This window comes from Rasamsonia byssochlamydoides, assembly GCF_041956645.1.
Source record: "Rasamsonia byssochlamydoides strain NRRL 3658 unplaced genomic scaffold VTN77scaffold_9, whole genome shotgun sequence".
NCBI classification, from domain to species: domain Eukaryota; kingdom Fungi; phylum Ascomycota; class Eurotiomycetes; order Eurotiales; family Trichocomaceae; genus Rasamsonia; species Rasamsonia byssochlamydoides.
The window spans coordinates 390077-409850 of NW_027192392.1; the positions used below are offsets into that span (position 1 = coordinate 390077).

General features: G+C 51.2%; 7 protein-coding genes across 7 annotated transcripts; 3 read left to right on the forward strand and 4 right to left on the reverse strand.

Annotated features, from left to right (window-relative positions):
* Nucleotides 1–787: 787 nt before the first annotated feature.
* On the reverse strand, nucleotides 788–4995 carry VTN77DRAFT_9559 (uncharacterized protein; the record flags this gene model as incomplete). The annotated part of the gene is made up of 5 exons (XM_069426179.1): nucleotides 788–2867; nucleotides 2932–3736; nucleotides 3814–4064; nucleotides 4117–4235; nucleotides 4294–4995. 5 exons carry the CDS (start codon nucleotides 4993–4995, stop codon nucleotides 788–790), a joined length of 3957 nt encoding a protein of 1318 aa, XP_069280681.1.
* A 3026-nt stretch (nucleotides 4996–8021) lies between these two features.
* VTN77DRAFT_9560 (uncharacterized protein) lies at nucleotides 8022–8933 on the forward strand (the record flags this gene model as incomplete). The annotated part of the gene is made up of 1 exon (XM_069426181.1): nucleotides 8022–8933. The coding sequence occupies one exon, from the start codon at nucleotides 8022–8024 to the stop codon at nucleotides 8931–8933; it is 912 nt and encodes a 303-aa protein (XP_069280682.1).
* Nucleotides 8934–9308: 375 nt separating this feature from the next.
* On the reverse strand, nucleotides 9309–10514 carry VTN77DRAFT_9561 (mitochondrial 54S ribosomal protein mL44; the record flags this gene model as incomplete). Its single annotated transcript, XM_069426182.1, has 1 exon — nucleotides 9309–10514. One exon carries the CDS (start codon nucleotides 10512–10514, stop codon nucleotides 9309–9311), a length of 1206 nt encoding a protein of 401 aa, XP_069280683.1.
* A 328-nt stretch (nucleotides 10515–10842) lies between these two features.
* VTN77DRAFT_9562 (uncharacterized protein) lies at nucleotides 10843–11227 on the forward strand (the record flags this gene model as incomplete). Its single annotated transcript, XM_069426183.1, has 3 exons — nucleotides 10843–10865; nucleotides 10930–11112; nucleotides 11167–11227. 3 exons carry the CDS (start codon nucleotides 10843–10845, stop codon nucleotides 11225–11227), a joined length of 267 nt encoding a protein of 88 aa, XP_069280684.1.
* Nucleotides 11228–11323: 96 nt separating this feature from the next.
* On the reverse strand, nucleotides 11324–12638 carry VTN77DRAFT_9563 (uncharacterized protein; the record flags this gene model as incomplete). The annotated part of the gene is made up of 3 exons (XM_069426184.1): nucleotides 11324–12186; nucleotides 12240–12500; nucleotides 12566–12638. 3 exons carry the CDS (start codon nucleotides 12636–12638, stop codon nucleotides 11324–11326), a joined length of 1197 nt encoding a protein of 398 aa, XP_069280685.1.
* Nucleotides 12639–13113: 475 nt separating this feature from the next.
* Nucleotides 13114–14827, forward strand: VTN77DRAFT_9564 (uncharacterized protein; the record flags this gene model as incomplete). The annotated part of the gene is made up of 4 exons (XM_069426185.1): nucleotides 13114–13142; nucleotides 13211–13466; nucleotides 13524–13825; nucleotides 13876–14827. 4 exons carry the CDS (start codon nucleotides 13114–13116, stop codon nucleotides 14825–14827), a joined length of 1539 nt encoding a protein of 512 aa, XP_069280686.1.
* Nucleotides 14828–16831: 2004 nt separating this feature from the next.
* On the reverse strand, nucleotides 16832–19302 carry VTN77DRAFT_9565 (uncharacterized protein; the record flags this gene model as incomplete). The annotated part of the gene is made up of 2 exons (XM_069426186.1): nucleotides 16832–18835; nucleotides 19030–19302. 2 exons carry the CDS (start codon nucleotides 19300–19302, stop codon nucleotides 16832–16834), a joined length of 2277 nt encoding a protein of 758 aa, XP_069280687.1.
* Nucleotides 19303–19774: the final 472 nt, after the last annotated feature.

The following is a 19774-nucleotide window of genomic DNA, read 5'->3' on the forward strand; positions in this document are numbered from 1 at the left end:
GGGACGTGGATATGAATTGTTGATTTGATTTGATTGATTAAGTCAGTACATACATAACGGGATAGGATGCATCACTGATGGAATTGAAAAGAAGGGATGGGATAAAGAAACAAAGAAAGAAAGAAACAAAAGGGTCTGCTCTGCTCTGCTCTGCTCTGCTCTGCTCTGGACTTTATAATAAAATAAAATGAAATCATAAAAACCATAAAATCTTTCTTTGATTAGCTACTTGATCAGCCGAATGATACTTGTCAGGGTAAGGGCTTGATTCTATCTGAGTATGCTTTTCTTTCCTGTTATGATCAACGTACGTATATTTTATGCCCTTCTGCTTTCCACTCATTTCAAAGATTCCAACCTATGCATTATTCATTGGTATTGCGCCTTTTGCCAACTTTAACCGAAGACGTAGATGATTGAGTCAACCTTTTATTCAAACTACCGAATCACAACAAAGTACGTACAAGAATGACAGATGCAAACTCCAGCCAACAAATTGGGTTCCAGGAAAACAACAAACAACAAACGACAGAGGTATCAAACTGTTCCCAACGGCCATGAACATGAACTACGCCAGGTCCTTTTTGGGAGAAAACTCCGGGTCGCAACCAAATCCCCACTAAATCCGGCACAAAAAAAAAACAATTACAATAGTAACAATAATACAGGGAAGAAAACAGAAACACAGACTGGTCCAGAGCCAGTCTGTCAGAGTATCAAAATAATAATAAAAAAAAAGAGAAAGAAAAAGAAAAAGAAAAAGAAAAACAGGAGGATAAGTTCGCTATCACAACCGACCACCTTGTGACTTCTTCTTCGCAATGAAATAGGTCAACAGGTTGCGGTGATCGCCCACCGGAGAATCGATCATACGCCAAAACATCTCATCGTTATTCACCATCTCATGCAACTCAACACAAAACTCCGTAATGGCACGTCGAACGTCCGGTTGTGGCTGGGTGAGGCTTTTGTTCGCAAACTTGCCGAGCCGCTCCAACTCCGGCCGGCTCAAGTAGACACGATTCCTGTTCAGCCGGCGTAACAACCCGGTCAGCACATATATACCCATTGTAATGGCCCGATAGCCCTTCTCGTCGTGTTCCTCCGTCTCAATCAAGTCCAATACTGCGTCAATCACGTCCGGCGGCCGGCAGGCAGCCACGATATCTTCTGCTGTTTCTTCCAAGCCGCTCACGATGTGGTTCGTGAGCTCATACTGTTTTCGAGTGTTGAGGAGAGCCGTCATGGCTCGAGGATAGTAGGCTGAGAAATATGTTCGGTTATAAGTGAACATCAGCCGGATGGTGACAAGGATCTGCGTCTTCAGATCCAACGGTCTCGACCGCTTCTCATCGCCAGGAGCCTCCAATGCATCCAGTAAAGCCAATAACATTTCGTCATACTTGGCTTCGTCAGTGAAAATAGCGTCGTGATACTTGATGAGCCCCTGCAACTTCCGATATCCATGCACGTCAAGTGCCTTGGCCCTGATTCTGGTGATGCCTTTGTCGATCATCTCCCTCGCTTTTGCAGGATCTTTCGACCTTGGACTGATGCTCCTTCGTTTCTCAACGCTCTCAACCTTGCCCCATCGACGATGAGTATTTTCTGCCCCTCCAGGAGAGAGGACGTTGAGATGAGCCCTGTCAGGGACTGGTTTGTTGTCCCGGTGACCCGGGATCACTGGTTCATTCACTGGTAGTTCTTCTAAAACAGAAGATTTTGTAGGTGGAAAATGGACAGTCGGTGACCGACTTCCGCTTGTAGAAACCCCCGCATCGGTTGAAGCGGGAGGTTCAGGGTCTTCATACACTTTTAGACTGTCTCCATTAGAGACTTCCCGTGTAATAGGACTAGGTATGAACGGCTGGTCTTGACGTCCATTCGGAATGGGAGATACCACCTTCGGTTCTTCGTTGTCTGTTTGTGAATCTCCGCGAGTGGTACCTGGAATTGCGGACTCGTCACTGCCGACCCGCGCATGGCGGAGAGGTGTGCTCTGTTTGTCTTGTAATGTAGCCTCCACCACAGACATCTCCTGGACAATCACATTGGCAGTCTGGTAAGTTACTGGGGCAGCTTCGACGGGAACTTCGACAGGAGCCCCGGGATCCTCCCCAGAAAGGAGATCAATCTCCGGAGCCTCTACCTGAGGCACAGCCAGGTTGACATCGTCCTCGACAGGGTGGTTCGGTCGGGGAACGTGAGTGGAGTTACTGCGGAGACGGTTCGAAGGCGTACGCGCCTCACCAGACTTCAAGGTGGAAATATCAAGTTTCTTCGGTTTGTTCTTGGCTGCGCTTACCGGCGCCGCATCCAGCCTCGACTTCGGCCGTGAAGGGCTGGATGGTTTCGCAGCCGGTGTTGCAGCCACTTTACGTTTCGCCTTCGCAGGACTAGTCTCGGGACTCAGAGGCTGGGTGTGCGAAGCAGCACTCGGTGGTCGCCGATCACGATCAGCATACGGATCAGCGGTCGCAGGCCGAGCCAACTCTGGCCGGCGAGGTTTGATTGCTGGCCGCACGGGAGCGGACGATAGAGATGAGAGGTGTGTGCCGGTCGGAACGGTGCGAACGGTTGAGGTGGTCTTCGCTGCTGGTGTACGATGAGCTGCCGGGCGTGTCGGTTTGGTGTCTGCAAACGAAGACTGCGCAGATTCAGGGCGAGGGGGGAGATCTTTCGCTTCCGCATGCCGCTTCTTCTGCGCTGCAATTGTCTCCTTGAGGGTCTGCCGAGCGGTCGTTGCAGACGCGCTGTTGGAGAACCCTGATCGCGCGGCATCAGCGTGAGAGGAGGAATGAGCGTTAGGATTAGCCGGATCTTTTTCCAGCAGTGCTTTAGATTTATTATCGAGGGTAGACATGATTCTGTATCCATATCGTCAGCGACCACGGATAATCAAAGGGTGGGCTTGGGCAACTGGCGACATACTCAGCTGCTCGGTCTGGCCAGACCTGGTGGAAAGTCCAGAACGTCCCCCGCATGCTCTCGCGAACGCCAGGATTGGCATCCGAGAGGCCTTTTTTGATGCATTTTTCAATCAATTCGAGCCCTCCGCCGTGCTCTACAGCGCTCTTGTGTCGCGCTTGCTTGTTGATCAAAGTTTTCAGCCAGCCGGTAACATAAAGACGCGGCTGGACATTCTTATCCTGGCAGGCAAACCAGAGGTGTTGCATAATACGCGGAGTGTAGGTGACGTTTGCGATGACCGCATCGACCGTGGCATTGCCATTCTGCGCACTGATCTTCTTCATTCCGCCGCACAGTTTGATCAGGTTTTGCATAATGATTTCCACCATATTATCAATACCCGATCCGCATGTTCTGGCCATTTCCTGGATCAAGAGACAGCCACTGGTGGAGAGGGTGGTCCGCAAAGAGTTGACAACTTTCAAGATACCGTCGAGCAGACTCTTAATCCCGGCGAGATAATGCTGCGAATATGCCTGAGGTGCATTGCCGCGCGTGAGTCTCCGCAGGGTTAAGATTGACTTCTCACGGGGAATCCAGTTCTGTTCTGTCTCCCTTCCCTCAAAATGCGGGAGCATGTTTCGGAAAATCTCGTCGAGCTCGCGGTTTGAACTGACAAACAGAGGCTCGATCTTTTCTCCTTCCCCCTCTGCCGTTGCATCAGCAGATGCAGCAAGAGAGTCGACACTGTCGCTGTGTAATAGTCCGCCAGGGCGCGCCGGTTCGCCCTTGGCTGTTCCCGGTCGTTGTTTTGGCGGTTCAGGTTCTGGAAAACAAAAAAAAAAAAGAGAGAGAGAGTCAGATCATACCAGCAAGAATAGTTGAAACGAAGACGGGGCATACCATCTTTTCCAGTCTCACCATGACCCTGCGAGCGCGAGGAGAGGACTGAATTGGGACGAGGGGGATCGGGGCGGTGGTTCGAGAAGCTGCTCGGTGGGCGACGGGTCTCTGATCGAGAGCTGTTCAACGAAGATGACATATCCTGGTCCGCAAGACCAAGGCTAGAAAGAATAGCCGTAGCAATGGACTTCCGCACATTATGGGCTGCGAGTTGTTTCTTTAGATCGGATTTCGCGCGCGACGGTGCGTTTCTAGTTTTAGACATTAATAAGCGCAGTGCGACAAGAAATAGGTGACGCATACTGGAATAATTCAATGACGGTTGACTTGGCCGTCTCCCGAACGCCGCTGTCGGCATCTTCGAGACAGGCGACCAGACTAGGCACATACGCACGGAAGAGAAGACCGTGCTCTTTAGTCATCTACAAGCGGATCTGTCAGTCGACTGTGTCATGCAGAAAGATAGGGGTCTTTTCTGACATTGGACAGCCAGAACATGCTCATCTCTTTGGCCCGTGGGTTCTTGCCCACTAAGGCCACTTCCAGAACATGGTGCTCGATTTCTTGCGGAGAGGCTGGCCAAAGGTCGGTAAAGGCTTGCGCAGCCTGGGCGCGAAGGCGCTCCTTGTGGTCGCCTAGACGCTCCAACAACAGTGAATGGAGCTGTCGCGAATGGATAGAAACGGCATGGTGGTGTTCCTGAATGTACAACCGCTTCAGCAGGTGGCTGAGGGTTGAAAAGCCGGCGGCGGAGAGGGACGAATGCTGCGCGGCGATGGCCAGACGCAGACTCTCAAAGATGGGCGCTATGGCGCCTTCGGGGACATTCTTTTGTTTGATGTCGGACTTGAGGGATGTGAGAGCGGCGACCTTGGAGTCGATTGAGGCATTGGTATTCTTCAAGACGGCCAGCGCATCCGTCGCTTTGGACTCCATCATAGTACCCTCTGGTTCCTCGAGTTCCTCGAGTTCCTCAGCTTCCTCAAGTTCCTTAGGTCCCTCGGGCTTCTCAGGTTCCTCGGATTCCTTGATATTCAGCGCGCATGCACCCTCATAGAAGAAAACGTAGCAGGCGACAAGCGTAGTAAAGTTGGTAGCGAATCTGATCGGGTCAACAGAGACAGCAATGCTGAAGAGGAAGAGGACGAATTGGAGCGGGGTCAAGATTCTGGGAGCGGACATGATTGCGGTGTTAGCTGGAGTGATCACAGAAGCTTTTTTGCATTGAACAAGATGCAAGTTTGACAGGCAAAGAACAGCCACGGTGATGCTGCACTTGAGTTGGAGAAGAGAGAGAGAGACCTCATCCTCCGCAGCAGGCGGGGGGAATAGCAGTGCTGCCCTGGCCATGTAAACAACAACAAAGGGAGGAAAGAAGGAGCACTTACCCCGAGTATCACGAAGCTGCCTCTTGCGAGGTAAGGCACCCGCTGAGGAGGAGGCCGTCGAGGGAAGGTGCTTTGGAGAGAGTCGCAAATGTGCACCGAAGGCAAGCGGAGGAGGGAATTTGTCAGGAGGTTGCAAGGCGGAGAGGAAGAGCCAGCAACGGGGACGTGCCCCGATGGATCAAATTAATTAGCGCACGATTTCTCGATTAGACTGACGCCGCAACAACGGCACGCTAGACGCGGCGATGGACAGCAATATGACGTCTGGTCTCTTTGGTAAATTGTCACGCCAAGAAAGATGGACGAGAATGTCTGAGTCGAGGTATGTTGTGCTGATGGCAGTGGAGGAGAGGGGGACGTCGGGATGGTATTTGTCAGGGCTCGTTCAATGTTTGTTGACTGATGGATTGGGCAAGATGAATGAATTGGCTTTGCCTACCCGACGAACACATGGAGAAGCGAAGCGGCCCGCAGTTGCCCTTGCTCCAACCACCGGACAATAATCTCTCCAAGGTTTCTCAGCAGAAGTCAGTCAGTAGTCTCCGTAACTTCCAAGAGAAATGAACTTATGGTCGTGATGTAAATGCGAATAATTACCTAGGTAGCTATCCAGAGATCTGACGTTGTGTCTTTCCGGATTAGCACGCGCAGCCCGCTGCCTTTGCCTCACCTCCACTGCTCCCTATATCCTCTTCAGTACACCACTCACCTGCCCCCGCCAGTCACCCTCCTCAGGTAGTCACGAATCACCCTTGCTATTGCTCACCCTAATCTTCCATTACTTCTATTACAGTCAGTTTTACACAATAGAGGGCTCAACAGGTGATTCTTCTAGAGAGACAGTAGTACCACTAGTGGCATCATCAGTCTAGCTATTCTGCTCTCTCTCTCTCTCCCTCCCTTCCTTTTTTTTCCCCTTCTCCCCTTATCATCATTCCTATGGTGCCTGATCACACTATGGATCCTGATTCTCCTAAAAACCAGTTAAAACCTTGTCTATGTAAGTTATTGTTGTTTCTGGTATCACCATTGCTCAACCTACCACTGCTACTTCTCAAGATGCCCAAAAAATTCATTAAAGCAGATAGGGAGGCAAGACACTACAGGAGGAATTTCAACCTAAGTCTGCTCTTAGTAGTTATATGATTCCTCTAATAGTAAATCTAGCCAGGTGAACCATGCTGGTAAGGAAGGAGAGAGAAGGCATCTTCATAAGTCTAGCAGGACAAAGGCGATATGTGATAAAAGAGCACAGAGTCAGCATTTACTGATAGAATCAAACTAGCTCTGGGAGGAGATTGAAAAATACAATGTCAGTCCCTCAAATATTTATAATTTTGACAAAAAAGGATTCCAGATTGGCCTTTCTTGCTCTACTAAGTGAATTGTCTCCCAGGATGTCCTCTGGTACAGGAAATTGATTGGAGCTAGTTAAGATGGGAACTAAGAGTTCATCAAGCTGATGGTGCTGCCATATGTGTAGATTATTCACACCTCTTGCCAGCTCTTATCTATAAAGGGGATTCAAATGACTTGCAGGATTTATGGCTTGAGGATTTTGACCATTCTAAAGAGGTAGTGTTCTTTGCCAGCTCTGAAAATAGGTAGAGTTATAAAGTGCTGGGTTTAAGCTGGCTTCAGCACAGATTTGACTGCTATATGAAGTAGAAAGCAGGATGAGCCTACTGTCTCTTGATCTTAGACAGTCATAACAGTCATATCAATCTCAATAGTATCTTGCTACAGAGGGACACCAGGTTAGCAGTCATATCAAAAAGAATGCTGCTTCAAGGCTGGCTGGGTGGCAAAGGGTTGTGGACATCATGAGAATTCGATAAATTCCATCAATCTGCAAGCGGGGGAAGGGAAGGAGGAGGGAGGGGGAAGAGGGGGGAGGTGTACAGTCGTTCAAGCGTGAAACTCACTGTTTTCTGAGTTGTTTTGTCCGTGTCTATCAGCTTGGCCTTCGGATTGCTCTAATGCAGTATATTTCTTTCCCCGTCTTTGCAGCATATCATAGTTGTCTGTGATCTATTCTATTGAACTGGTAGCTGCTTCTTATAACCTGTACTGTCAGTAATGATCTCATATAACTATCCTGTGAGAGTACCTTTGCAGGTTATTATTAAATCTCTCCCGCTATACTCTCAGAAGCCAGTGTTGGAATATGGTTCGATGAGTAGATTATCAATCTGTGGCCTTCCTGAGATTTCATAGCTCGGGTATACCATGGACCAGGCCAATAAACCTATTAGATAAAGTTCCCTAACTTGCGGCAACTTTAGCCGCACTCAGTCATGGGTGATCATGCCATCCACATAACGGTGTTGCACTCTTGGCCTCAGCACTGCCTCAGCTGGCCGCATCCTGCCGCACCCTGCCTCTCCCCTGCTGCAGCGTGCCTCCAACCCTAGAACGGAAAGGGGATCTTGCGACCTTCAGATCTCCCTATTTTTACAGAGGTAGGTATGAGTGATATTTCTTCCCGTCTGTCACTTGTTAGTGCCGTTTCCCACGCAACAAATATAAATATGGCCTGCCGAATCGCACGAGACGATCCTGCAGCCCTGTGGATCCCTGCCGTGCCGACTTAGCAGCAATAATAATTCCATCCCATTCTCATCAATTATTATAACTGCAGTATCGATCAGTCGGACGACCAAGTTGACGCATTATTCTATAACGGCATCTCCTGTAATAGATCATCACTTTTCACAAGACAATCGCCAAAAAGCAGTATTGAAACGAAGTCTATGTCCTTGACCTATTCGAAGTTTATATATTACCTGAACCATCGACGTCATTGGTATATGTAGCACAATGACCATTCTGCACCACGAGCAAAGCCTGCAACAAGAAGAAGATGGAGACCAGGATCGACAGCAGCATGACAGAAATGACGAAGAATCCTCTCCATCCACCGGCACCCTGCCACATCCCAAACTGCGCCTGCACGTCCAGGATCTCCGCCATCCCGCCTCAAGCGCCTTTCTCTCCTTGCTCCCGAACGTCGAATCCGTGCTCGAAACCGCGCTGGCCGCGATCATCGAGCATCTCTACACTTCTCCATACCTTGTGACCAGAGCTCCACTGTCTCCTTTTACCCCCACCGTGCCACCCACCCGGTCCGTGACGCTCGTCCTGCGAGACTTCAACGGCGTCGCTTACACGACCGGCACAGAGCTCGATGATGAGCACAAGGAGATTCGCTTCTCCCTGTCGTATATCCACAGTACCTGTAAAGGGAATGCGAACCCCGTGAAAGAGTTGACGGGTGTACTCACCCACGAGCTGGTGCATTGCTACCAACACACGGCTCCAACCGGCACCACCAATGCTCCTCAACCCCCAGGCGGCCTCATCGAGGGCATCGCCGACTTTGTCCGTCTGAAAGCGGACCTGGTCCCGCCGCACTGGAAACGACCGTCTTCAGCCAAGGAGCGTGCGGCACGATGGGATCAAGGGTACCAGCACACGGCGTTCTTTCTCGCGTGGCTGGAAGACGTCCGGATTGGACGGGGCGCTATTGGGCTGCTGAACGATCGGCTCTTGCGGATGGGGTACACTGGGGGAGAGGAAGAAAAGGACAAGCAGGAGACAAGTTTCTGGAAGGGCCTTTTCGGAGCAGACGTGTTGGAGTTGTGGGAGGAATACGGCAGGTATTTGGACAGCAGCTCCAGCAGTGGAAATAAACCAGCAGACTGGGAGGAGGAAATCGTCAACCTCAACTAGAGTACGGTAGCTCGCACGCAATGCTATATCCATATCTGCATCCACGGATATAGCTGAAACATGTTGCACTATTATGGAGTAAAATCCCTCATTTTAACGTTCCATTCTGTCTGTCCCCAGTAACATACTGTACAGTACATAGTTTTGGCATGGTAATGGCGAAGTCCGTTTCCTTTCGATTCAGTCCCCAACACACAAACACACACACTCCGAGAGAGAGAGATGGAGAGAGAGCCAGAGAGAGAAGACATCAAGAAGTGCAAAATAAATAAAAAACTGTATAGCGCCATTTTTTTCAAAATCCTCGGGACCATATAACAATGACAATGACGAAAAAAAAAGATCATAAAAAGAGAATTTCTAGATGAGATTATCTTACACGATCACTTCTCCTAGATCCACATACACCGGCTTCCATGGCTTGGCCCCTTCCTCCTCCGTCGAGCTGGGCACCCGCACATCCAGCGGGCTGTATAGGTACCAGCCTTTCAGCGCCGCAGCCGCTGCCCGGCTCCGCGCCTCCACCAGACTGGCGCCGGCCCCTTCACCCAACTTGTCCTTGCCTGAGAAAATGCCGACCACAAAGACCGGATGCCGGCTCAGGCGACCCGTCTCGCTGATGATCTTGGCCACGGGAGGCTCGAAGCCCTCGCGGCGGCAGAGTTTGCTCAGATCGCGCGTCGGCTGCACAAACCGGAACAGCTTGGAGATGTCGAGATGTCGCGATAGGAAGTGCTCCTTGAAGAAGCGCTTGGCCGCTGGACGGCCCGCATGCAGGTAGATCGCCCCCATCAACGCCCGAACAAAAGTGGCGCTGGCCTGCTCGGCAGTCACGCCCTTGATGCTCTCGGGATCCGGGAGCTGTTCAGCGACCTTCCTTGGGTCCACCGCTTTCTTTGCTGGCTCGCCGAATTCATCGTCGTAGACAATGCTGGACGAGAGCGACTTCCTCCACTTGTGCTCGTTCGGCCGCGTGGTGGTGGATGGATCCGGGGTCACCTCTGTTCCAGGCGTCACACGCTTGAACTGAAGCAGACCAGGATCCACCTCACCACCGGGCACGGCGGCGAATTCAACACCCCATTCTCTTGCCATGGCCGCAAGAGTCTTCGGACCCACGTACGCATACATGGCGGCAAACATCACGGTCAGAGGCAGACGAGGGAAGGTACAGAGGAGATGTTCGGAGGTGTAGTAGGTGAGGAGGTCATGGCCCAGCGTGGCCAGCGATTCATTGTTGAAATCTGGGTGCGGATCGGCCGAAGCATCGACGAGAGTCCGTGCCAGTGTCTCGATAGGTAATCGTTTCGGTAGGTAGAGTCGAGCATGTAGAGCTGCCAATTTTGCGGAATCGCGGGCGGCTTCCACTGGAGGAGAGGGTAATTGCAGTGACTTGGGTTTTGAGGCTGGCGAAACTCGGGGTGCTTCTTCGGCCAATTGGTCTTCTTCAGCTTGGAGAGCAGAGGACGCTGATGACTGTAGGCGCAATCCGGTGTAGAATTGCTGCTGTAGATGGCCGGCCGGCCTGGCCCGCGGCGACAGGACCGAGCCGCTCCATCGTTGGAGCTGCAATCGTTTCATCTGGGGTCCTGCGCGCCTGACGGGAAGCTAGCAGCAAGAGGGAAGAAACGCAATTGGACTGGGGGGCAGATTGAGGAGGTCGAAGGGGAGGCTCTCTGATAACGCTCTCTTTCTTTCGGAGGAAAATATCAAGCTTCGCTGGAAGTCACGGGGTCTGCGGCGTGCGCTGTCGTGTGAGAAAACCACGGGACCGCACTAAGCCGTTTGCGTGCTAGCGCCAAGTCACGGGCCGGGTCTGCTCTGTCGAATCGCCTCGACGTGCTTCCCACCTGCCCCGTCCATCCTGTCGATAATACAGCGTGCAACTGAACCAATTCCTTTCTTCAAGATGGGAGGAGGTGGCAAGATCCCGTATGTGTTTTCCCCACGGCTGCTTCATGTCAGTTGGCAACGTTGAGAACTGATTAGACCGCAGTTACCCCAAAGAAGTCTGGTCTCCCGCCGGAGGTTGGTACGCCCAGCCAGCCAACTGGAAAGCCAACACGGCCATCATGGGCGCTGCCATCATCGGAATCGCCGCGGTGGCCTGGAGCATCAGTGCGGAACGAGAGCATCGCGACCGGATGCCTGAGCCGGGCAGATTCTTTCCCAGTCGATAGTTAGTCGCCAGTTACTCAGTCCATGCGACGCTATGCTAACCTCTACTATCTAGCTGGAGCAAGCAGATAATCGAGTATGAGAGACAGAATGCGGCAAAGAACGAGTCATCATAGATAGGATTGAGCAGGGAGCGGGTTGCGGAGGATTCCTTGATTATATTAGAAGCCGTGGTGTACGGCCTGAATAGACGGCCTCGATCAATCGATCGATCAGTCAACCAACCAGTCATGTCTCTGTGAGGACTCTTCAAGCGTTCTACATAGTCGCTGTGTATAGATACGGAGTCGCTCTGTGAACTCAGTTCCGTTCCAAAGTTCCTTTCCACCAGCTCCTCTTGTCACGCTAGGCACCCCGATCTGTTCCACGACAAATCCGGCCGCTGTTGTTGCGCATATCAAGGCCTTGGGAACCTGTCCATTATTTCCCCATGTGTGTACTATTTGTTTCCATGCCTCTGACGACTCCAGGACGGAGTCGATGACTTGAATCGGCTCCCGGCCTTCGCTCACCATGCCTTCGGCCAGCGCCCCAAGAAACGAGTTTCCGGCCCCTGTGGGATCAACTACTGGCGAGTGCTGGTCTGGATCAGGCTGGTGATACGCTGGTAGCCAGAGTCCTTTTTGATTCCTGGAGTAGGAGTAGCTTCCGTCTTTGCCCGCTCTGATGACTAGCACTCCATTTCCTTCCGGGCCAATACCGGAGCGTAGGATTTTCTTGACCAGCTCTTGATCTTCAACACGAGTCTCTTTCCATCCCTGACGACCAAACATCATTCCTAACTCGAGTTCGTTAGGACTGACGACATCCACCATACGGCTGGCGGCGAAGAACATGTCTTGCTCGCCCGGCGTACAGCGGTCGGGAACAGGCTCCCAGACAAAGATTGGTCTTGCGTATCCTGAGGGTGATACATAGCCCTTCTGTCGCAGTTCTTCTCTCCTCCGCAGGATTTCTTCCACGATATAGATGCAGCGTTCGGATGAACAGACCATGTGGAAGGTCCTGGACAACACTTGCGCATCAGAGAGCATGTATGGCTCCAGACGCAACTTTGGTGTCAGATACTTGAAGTCTGTGATGGTCAGCAAACGGCCTGGCTCCTCAAGCGGAATTGATTCTACCGACCTCGCTTCTCGTTAGGGCCGTAGCCATTCCATGCTCTCGTAGTCAATCTCGTCTTGTCTTCCCGTATAACGCAGCCGGTGTCCCATGACCGGATCACGTCCAACATGCCTTGGGGGAAGTCGGAGCCCACATCGAGGATCCAGCTTACGGCCCGGCCGTGCTCTTTGCCAGCTACCATGCGTGCGCCGACGACGGCGAATGATGCTGCCCCTCCTAGGATGCCATACACTGGTGGAGTCGGGCCTTCAAACTCGATGTTATCTAAGAAGTAGTCAGGTACATGTACAAAAAATAACCTAATGCTAAAATGCGTATATGCATCTTACCCAGGATGAACATTCCCATGGTGCAGAAATCAACCCCATTTCCGGGCGGACTGATAGCGTCTGGGTCTGGCATGGCGGGGAATCCTCAATGTTTTCTTGAGTAGAGATTGGGAATCTTTTACTATGTTAATTGGCTTCTCTCAGGAAGCTGCTATAATAGAGAGTACGTGAGAAAGAGTGTATAGTTTTATTTCCTTCGATACAGAGCTACCCCACGTCATTTTGCATGCTTATCGGCGTCCCTCTTGTTGTTCGACTCGAAGGCGGAAGGCCATTCTGCCGCATTGGCACGGTCAAGCTCCAGGGATGGCCCAGCTGGCCTCATCAACCCCCTCAGACAAACCTCCCTGCTTGCATATCCTCGCAACAGGTCCACTGAGCTGGTCAAGAGCCTCGGGAGGTCCTTGACTGCGCTCACTGTGCCTGCAACTGAGTAAATCTATCTTTTTATCCGCACCTCCTATTCCGGTTGCCTGACCCTGAGCTTGTTGTACTCCTGACAGGCCGGCGACGCCAGCCTGGCTACCAAAATGGCGGCCGGCAACCCTATGCATAATTTGGCCACTCTCATGAAGCGGTAAGTTTGATCAGACAGAAATTCACCGGCTTGTCTTGAAGAGACGTTCGGAATTAACCTGCCGACAGGCTTGAGGCCGCGACCTCCCGTCTGGAGGATATGGCAGCGTCCCTCGAAGGAGCCAACGGGGTCAACCATGTCAATGCTGCAGCTCCTCCTAAGGTCGTAGCTCCAGAACCGCCAAAGCAGGCCCCCGCCGCGCCTCCAGCTCCACCGCCTGATCCAGTTCCGCTGCAAATTGAGGATTTCGATGCCCTCATCAAGGGCGATGTACAGAAGTTCGTGGACTCTGCTCAAGATGTCGGAGATCTGGTTGCGGAGCAGGTTTGTCGATCCTTTCGCTTCGTCTTAGGTGGTAGCGTTGCAGGCTGACTAGCGTAGGCCAAAGCGGTGCTTCAGGCGTTTCAAGCCGAACGGACCTTCATCTATGTCACGACAAAGGCGAAGAAGCCGGAACCCCTACCGCCAGAGCTGATGACTGAGCTGCACAAAGCCTCGGATACGATCAACAATCTCCGTGAGTCGAACCGGGCGTCGCCGTTGTTTAACCACCTGAGCGCCGTCGCAGAAGGAATTGTCGCTCTGGGGTGGTTTTTTGAATCAAAGCCGGCAGCCTTTGTGAGTGACATGGTGGGAGGTATTGAATATTACGGGAACAAGGTGCTTAAAGAGTATAAGGAAAAGTATGTTTGTCGTTTTTTTTTCTCTGGCTGCATTGCTGACAGTCTCTCAGGGATCAGGCGCACGTTCAATATATTCAGGCTTACTACCGCGTCTTCAAGTCTTTGGCGGCATATCTCAACAACCACTACCCGAAAGGCTTGACGTGGAATAACCAGAGCGGTATTGATGCGCTAGAAGCCCTGAAGCAGATCAAATCTGAGCCATCCAAGGCCGCAGCGCCGGCAGGAGCTGCACCACCACCTCCTCCGCCGCCGCCACCTCCACCACCACCACCAGCTGACGTGCCGTCGTCGTCTTCCAAGGGGGGTGCGCCGGACATGTCTGCGGTGTTTGCGCAATTGAACCAGGGGGAGGCTGTTACCGCGGGCCTCCGCAAGGTGGACAAGTCCGAGATGACGCACAAGAACCCTAGTCTGCGCGCCGGTTCAACGGTTCCTGAGATCAGAAGGCCGGACTCTCGCGGGAAATCGCCTGCTCCCGGCACGAAACCCAAGCCGGAGAGCATGCGGGTGAAGAAGCCCGCGCGCAGGGAACTGGAAGGCAACAAGTGGCTGGTCGAGAACTTCGAGAACATAAGCGAGATCATCGAGATCCCGGCGCAGCAGAACCACTCGATCTTGATCTCGCGATGCAACAAGACGATCGTCAAGGTATCCGGCAAGGCGAACGCGATCTCGATCGACAACTGCAACGGCCTGTCGATCATCGTCGACTCGCTAGTCAGCAGTCTGGAGGTGATCAAATCGACCAAGTTCGCGCTGCAGATCGACGGGGTAGTCCCGACCCTGCTGCTGGACCAGGTAGACGGCGCAACGGTCTACCTGTCCCAGTCGAGCCTGGGCCTGGAAACTTTCACCAGCAAATCGACGGGAGTGAACATCATGCTCCCGCCGAAGGAGGGCACGGACGAGGATACGAAGGAGTGCCCTGTTCCTGAGCAGATCAAGAGCTACATCAAGGATGGTGTTTTGGTCAGTGAGATTGTCGAGCATGCTGGTTAGCCAGAAGCCTTCTTGCTGCCATCCTCTAGCCTAGCCTAGTCCAAGCTCTCTTGGTCTATTTGGTTTGGTTTGGTTTACTTTGTGTATATCCTGCTTGATCTTGGTTGTAGTTTTGATAACCCAGAAATTTTTTCCCCTCCGTCCATCTGTCTGTAGATATATATATATATATATAAAAATAGGTATTCTTGCCTACTGCGTATATATCTACCTGTCTATAAATTAACTTATTTCTAACCTATTTCTAACCTATTTCCTTCTTTCTCTATTTCTCTATTCATCCCTTCCTCTCTCTAATTCTTGTAAACTCCTACATACTGAGTTACAACTTCCAACATAATCCCCCACGCCCTTTTTCTTTGGGAAATTAAATAAAAAAAAATAAAGGCTTATGTAGTGCCCATTTAGGTAAGACGGGCATTTATATACAGTACATACATACAGCACATCACTATATTATATTTATTATTATCAAAAACCTTAACTCTTCCGTTTTGCACTGTCGACAACGTGGGGGTAAAAAAGCAACATCCTGTACATCAGGTACCTAGCATCCCACAGCAAGAGATATGATATACACTATATATAAATTGGCAAAGGGGTTAATTACATCCATTACTAATCTTAAGAAATTATATAGTTATTGGACTAATATCAGCAAGAGGGATATATAGTAAGGAAATAATATAGGTAGCGAGGCCCGGCTACCTGGACAGTAGATAATAATAAAGCTACCTAACTAATATATATAAACGGTGAAGATAATATTATTACTGTAAAGGTATATATATAAGTAGGGGAGCCCCCCATCTGGATTCCAGAAAGTAGATGATAAACTTAAAAAAAATATCATACCATACCTACTATAGGTATATAGATATATATACGCCCCCAGGGGCAAAAAAGAAAATAAAAATGTTCCCTGGCATCCCTCCATTAGACCAAGTAATTTTTTCTTTTCCCTCAGTCGAGCGAAGAAGCGAGACCTCTAATACAGGCTTGTATTGTAAAATAAAAAATAAAATAAAAATAAAATAAAAAAAATTTAAATAGCTACAGTATGAGTGGGATGAGCTGAGTTAAACTGAGCTGACAGAGCTGACATACATCCATACACATTCGTACATTTGCATTATATACATATATTTCAGCAAAGTAGATAACTAGATTGCTAGTGAGGTAATTTCTGAATCTCTTGAAGAGAAGAGAGAGAGCAAGCGAGAAAGAGAGAGAAAGAGAGAGAGAGCAAACGAGAAGCAGAGTATGTAATAATACGCCATATGTCAGCAAGTCAGCAAGTCAGCAAGTCATTATTATCTCTTCGCGCCTTGCCAGTACCACGCCCGTGCCTTGCTATGCCTTCTGTTCCCTTGTGTTGCCTTCCAGAGCCTTGTGTTAACGAAACCTCTCCTCCCCTTCTCCATCCTCCACCCTCCACCGGGGAGGACAGAGACCCGGCTGACTGATTGATTCTCGACGATGAGATGAGCCAGCACCACAGTTAATCAGTTCAGTTCAGGTTAACAGAAATAATTAATACCGGCAGGCGGCAGCAAAGCAAAGCAAAGCAAAGAACACTGTTCGTACTGTACTAGATTGTACTGTACTGTGCTGTACCGTACATTGTGATGTTCGCACGCCTATATACTGTATATGTCGAATTAAATCAATAAAACCAACCCTTCCCAGACCAGACCAGAGCAGAGGAAACCAGATCAGAGGAAACCAGATCAGACCAGACAAGACAAGACCAGACAAGACCAGACTCCACTCAACACGCCGCGGCCGTAAGTAAGCAAGTTATTGGTTGGTACACGAAAGAAAGAAAGAAAGAAAGAAAGAGAAGTCGATGAATAAATAAACAAACAGAAGAGCAGAAAGAGGTGGGCATGGCAGGGCAGTGGCGATGATCCAGACGATCCTATCCTATCCTATCCTCGGCACAGAAGACAAGATCAGATCAACAGAATCGATCCACCGGTAGGTCGGCACCATACTAGTTAGTCAGGTGTCCTCGCTCTTGCAGCTCCAATCCTTCAACCTCTTAGCCAGCAAACTCTCTCCTGCCTCGGAACCACTAGACGCAGACGCGGACCTGCCGAATGGATACCTGCCTCCACCATAGCCTGCGTCGCCCTTGGTGAGTTTGCTGTATAGCTCTGCATTCCCGGTTCCGGTTCCTGTTTTCTCTGAGTGAGAAGGAGGAGCAGGTCGCTGAGATGATGCTGCGTCAGAGAGGGGCCTATTTTCCGCCGATCGATGCTCCTCGCTCGATCCAGAGGATAGCTGGAACGGAATCGCAGCCATCTTCGAGGTCGACACCGTCGACGAGCTAGGGAAGCGATGAGGATATGGAGACGGGGCATGCGCCATACTGTCCCCGAAGCTGAGTCCTGCGCTGCGTCTGCGAAAGGCTCTTTCAAGCGCCGACCGGGCTGCAGCACTGCTGCTGGATGCCTCCTTCGTCGGCTTATACGGGCTGTACCGCGGTTCCGGGTACTGGATCTCGTTGCGCAATTTCTCCTTCCCGTCGGGTACGCGGTTGGCGAAGACAACTCGGATGGTCGAATACAGGTAGAACCGACCCTTGGCCGGACAGCAGATGTTCAAATGGATCAAGTACCTCAGTATCGGCTTGTCCTTGGGATCCTCGGTCGGGTTCAGCGATGCCTCTGGACGGTCTGTGCCCAGATTCTTTCGCGCCGTCAATGGCATATCAATGATTGGGCCGGCCGAGTAGCTCCTCTGCCGGATGAAGGTCTTTGTCCCTGGTTCCATCCCATCGAGGTCGTAGGGAACCAGGAAAAGCTTGACAGCGGTCTTGTTGGGGTTTTTGATCACGATCTGCAGTTGACCCTTCTGGGGAATCCGGTAACAACCCCCCGGAGGAGCCTTCAGTGAATCCGTCTTAGTGGACTTCTTCTCGCGCTTGCGATGCTCATTGGATCCAGTGTGTCTGGCATGCAGATACGGTGGATCATCCTCGCTGGCATCTAGATGATCACCTTGCGGGCTCCCGTGCCGCTGACGGCGTCGATCCTCGCTCGAAATATCAGGTGGGAGAGAATTCTCCAGGTCAATCAGCCCCACGTAAGGGCTAGGGCTGTCGTCAGAGATGGATCGGCCGTTCCCTGACGTCGGATAGCTGTAGAAGACTGCAGGGAATGGCACGGTGACATGAGGCGGACACCTCAAGTTGGGTTTACACTTCCCCTTACCTAGCACGCCGATCTGTGCGGTAAAATCGAGTGGTTTCGAGGGTGTTGTTGACATCCTGCCACGGAGAATGGATTCTTCGTAGGAGCCAACCATCGGAGCATGCAGCAGCGGAGATAGATCCGATGCAAACGAAGGCCGCCGGGGTCGATGCGGCGTTTGAGGGGAAGACGCTAGTTGCAGACTGTACGTCGACGTCAATGACCTCCGTGGTTGAGCTTGATACGACCGACTCAAGTTGATTCTGGAGGACACCGGCGGGGAACCGTGTAATTGCCGGAAGGTCTCCGGGGGCAAGGTTCGACGACGATTGCTTCTCTCCGGACTGGTCGAGAGATCCATCTGGTCGAGGTCTGTGTTGTTCGCCTGGTGCACCAGCGGACTCGTAGGCGCTTTGAGAACGTAACTGGACGAAAAGGACCCCAGGGAGGGAGCCCGCGACCGAGACACTGGCGTGACGGCTTGTCCGGTCATAGGCAAGCCGCTTGCCTCAGTTCCTTTGATCGTCAAAGGAGACGAGAGAGAATGGTTATACCATGGCGTCGTGGGGGAGGAGCCGAGGCGTCTGAAAGTCGCAGGCTCGTGACTGTCAAAGACTCGGGATGCGTCTCTGCGTGTATGGGACGAGCCTTCTCTAAAGTCCCCTGAATGGAGAGCGGACCGTGGACGCTCAATCTCTGCTGGGGAGGCCAAGGTTTCTTTCTCTCCAGGTTTCAAACCAGCTTCACTAGAGCCCTGTGGCGGCAAATTCGGTTTCTTCGAATGACTATGATTGGCGACATGGTCCCCTAGCTATTGGACAGTCAGCAATAGGCCAGAAACCGTCAAGACAATAGCCAGATGAATCGACTGGATGGTAGAGGATCTTGCAGGAGACTTCTGCCGGAATATCTTCCCCGGAAAGAGAAGACTACCAAGTAATTTCGTTGTAACAGTTTGAAAGGACGAGAATACAGCATATGACATCTTGCAGCATGACAACTTACCGACCGATTCAGCACCCAGGTTGGGTTCTCTCCCCGTTTGATACACTGAATGAGCTCTCCCCGGTCACTGGTCTGTCTGTAGCTGCTCGTCTCGCACTCTACCGGAGATGTGCCAGTACCACCCATTTCGACGTCCATATTATCTCTTCCCTTCCAATTTCGTGACCGTGATCGAGACGATTCCCGGTCCTCATCGTCGCCGCTGCTGGGCTCCTCTTCGAGCCAGGGCTGGTAGGATGAAAGCACCCGGTCTGGGTCCTGGAAGATGGGCATGACGACTGCAATGCGGAAGCAAAATCATGAGGAGAGCAGGAGGTTCAGTTCAGTTCAGCATTTCGAAGCGGCCAGAGCCAGGGCCAGGCCAGAGACGTGGCAAGCTGATCTCGTCAGGTGAGGCCAGTGACGAAGGAACGAGCAAAGTGAAGTGGCACGGCCGGAGTGGCGGGATCGAAGAAGGACTCTGTAGTATAATTAGACAAGAAGTCGACAAGAGTCGGCAATTAATGAGGAGAAATAGGTAGAAAGTAATAGCAGAAAGTCATGTAGCAGCAAGACAGGAGAAGTCTGGAGAGAGCATGACCTACGTAGTACTCCGTAGTAGTATGGACTCCCCTCCGGCATTACTCAGTATTAGTCTTAGACATTGCACGTCATTTGTCCCCGCCGCTAATTAAAAGCAAGTTAAGTTAATGCTCCATGCTAAACCTGTTCGGAATTGTCTTAGTCCGGATTAATTCGTCCCCAA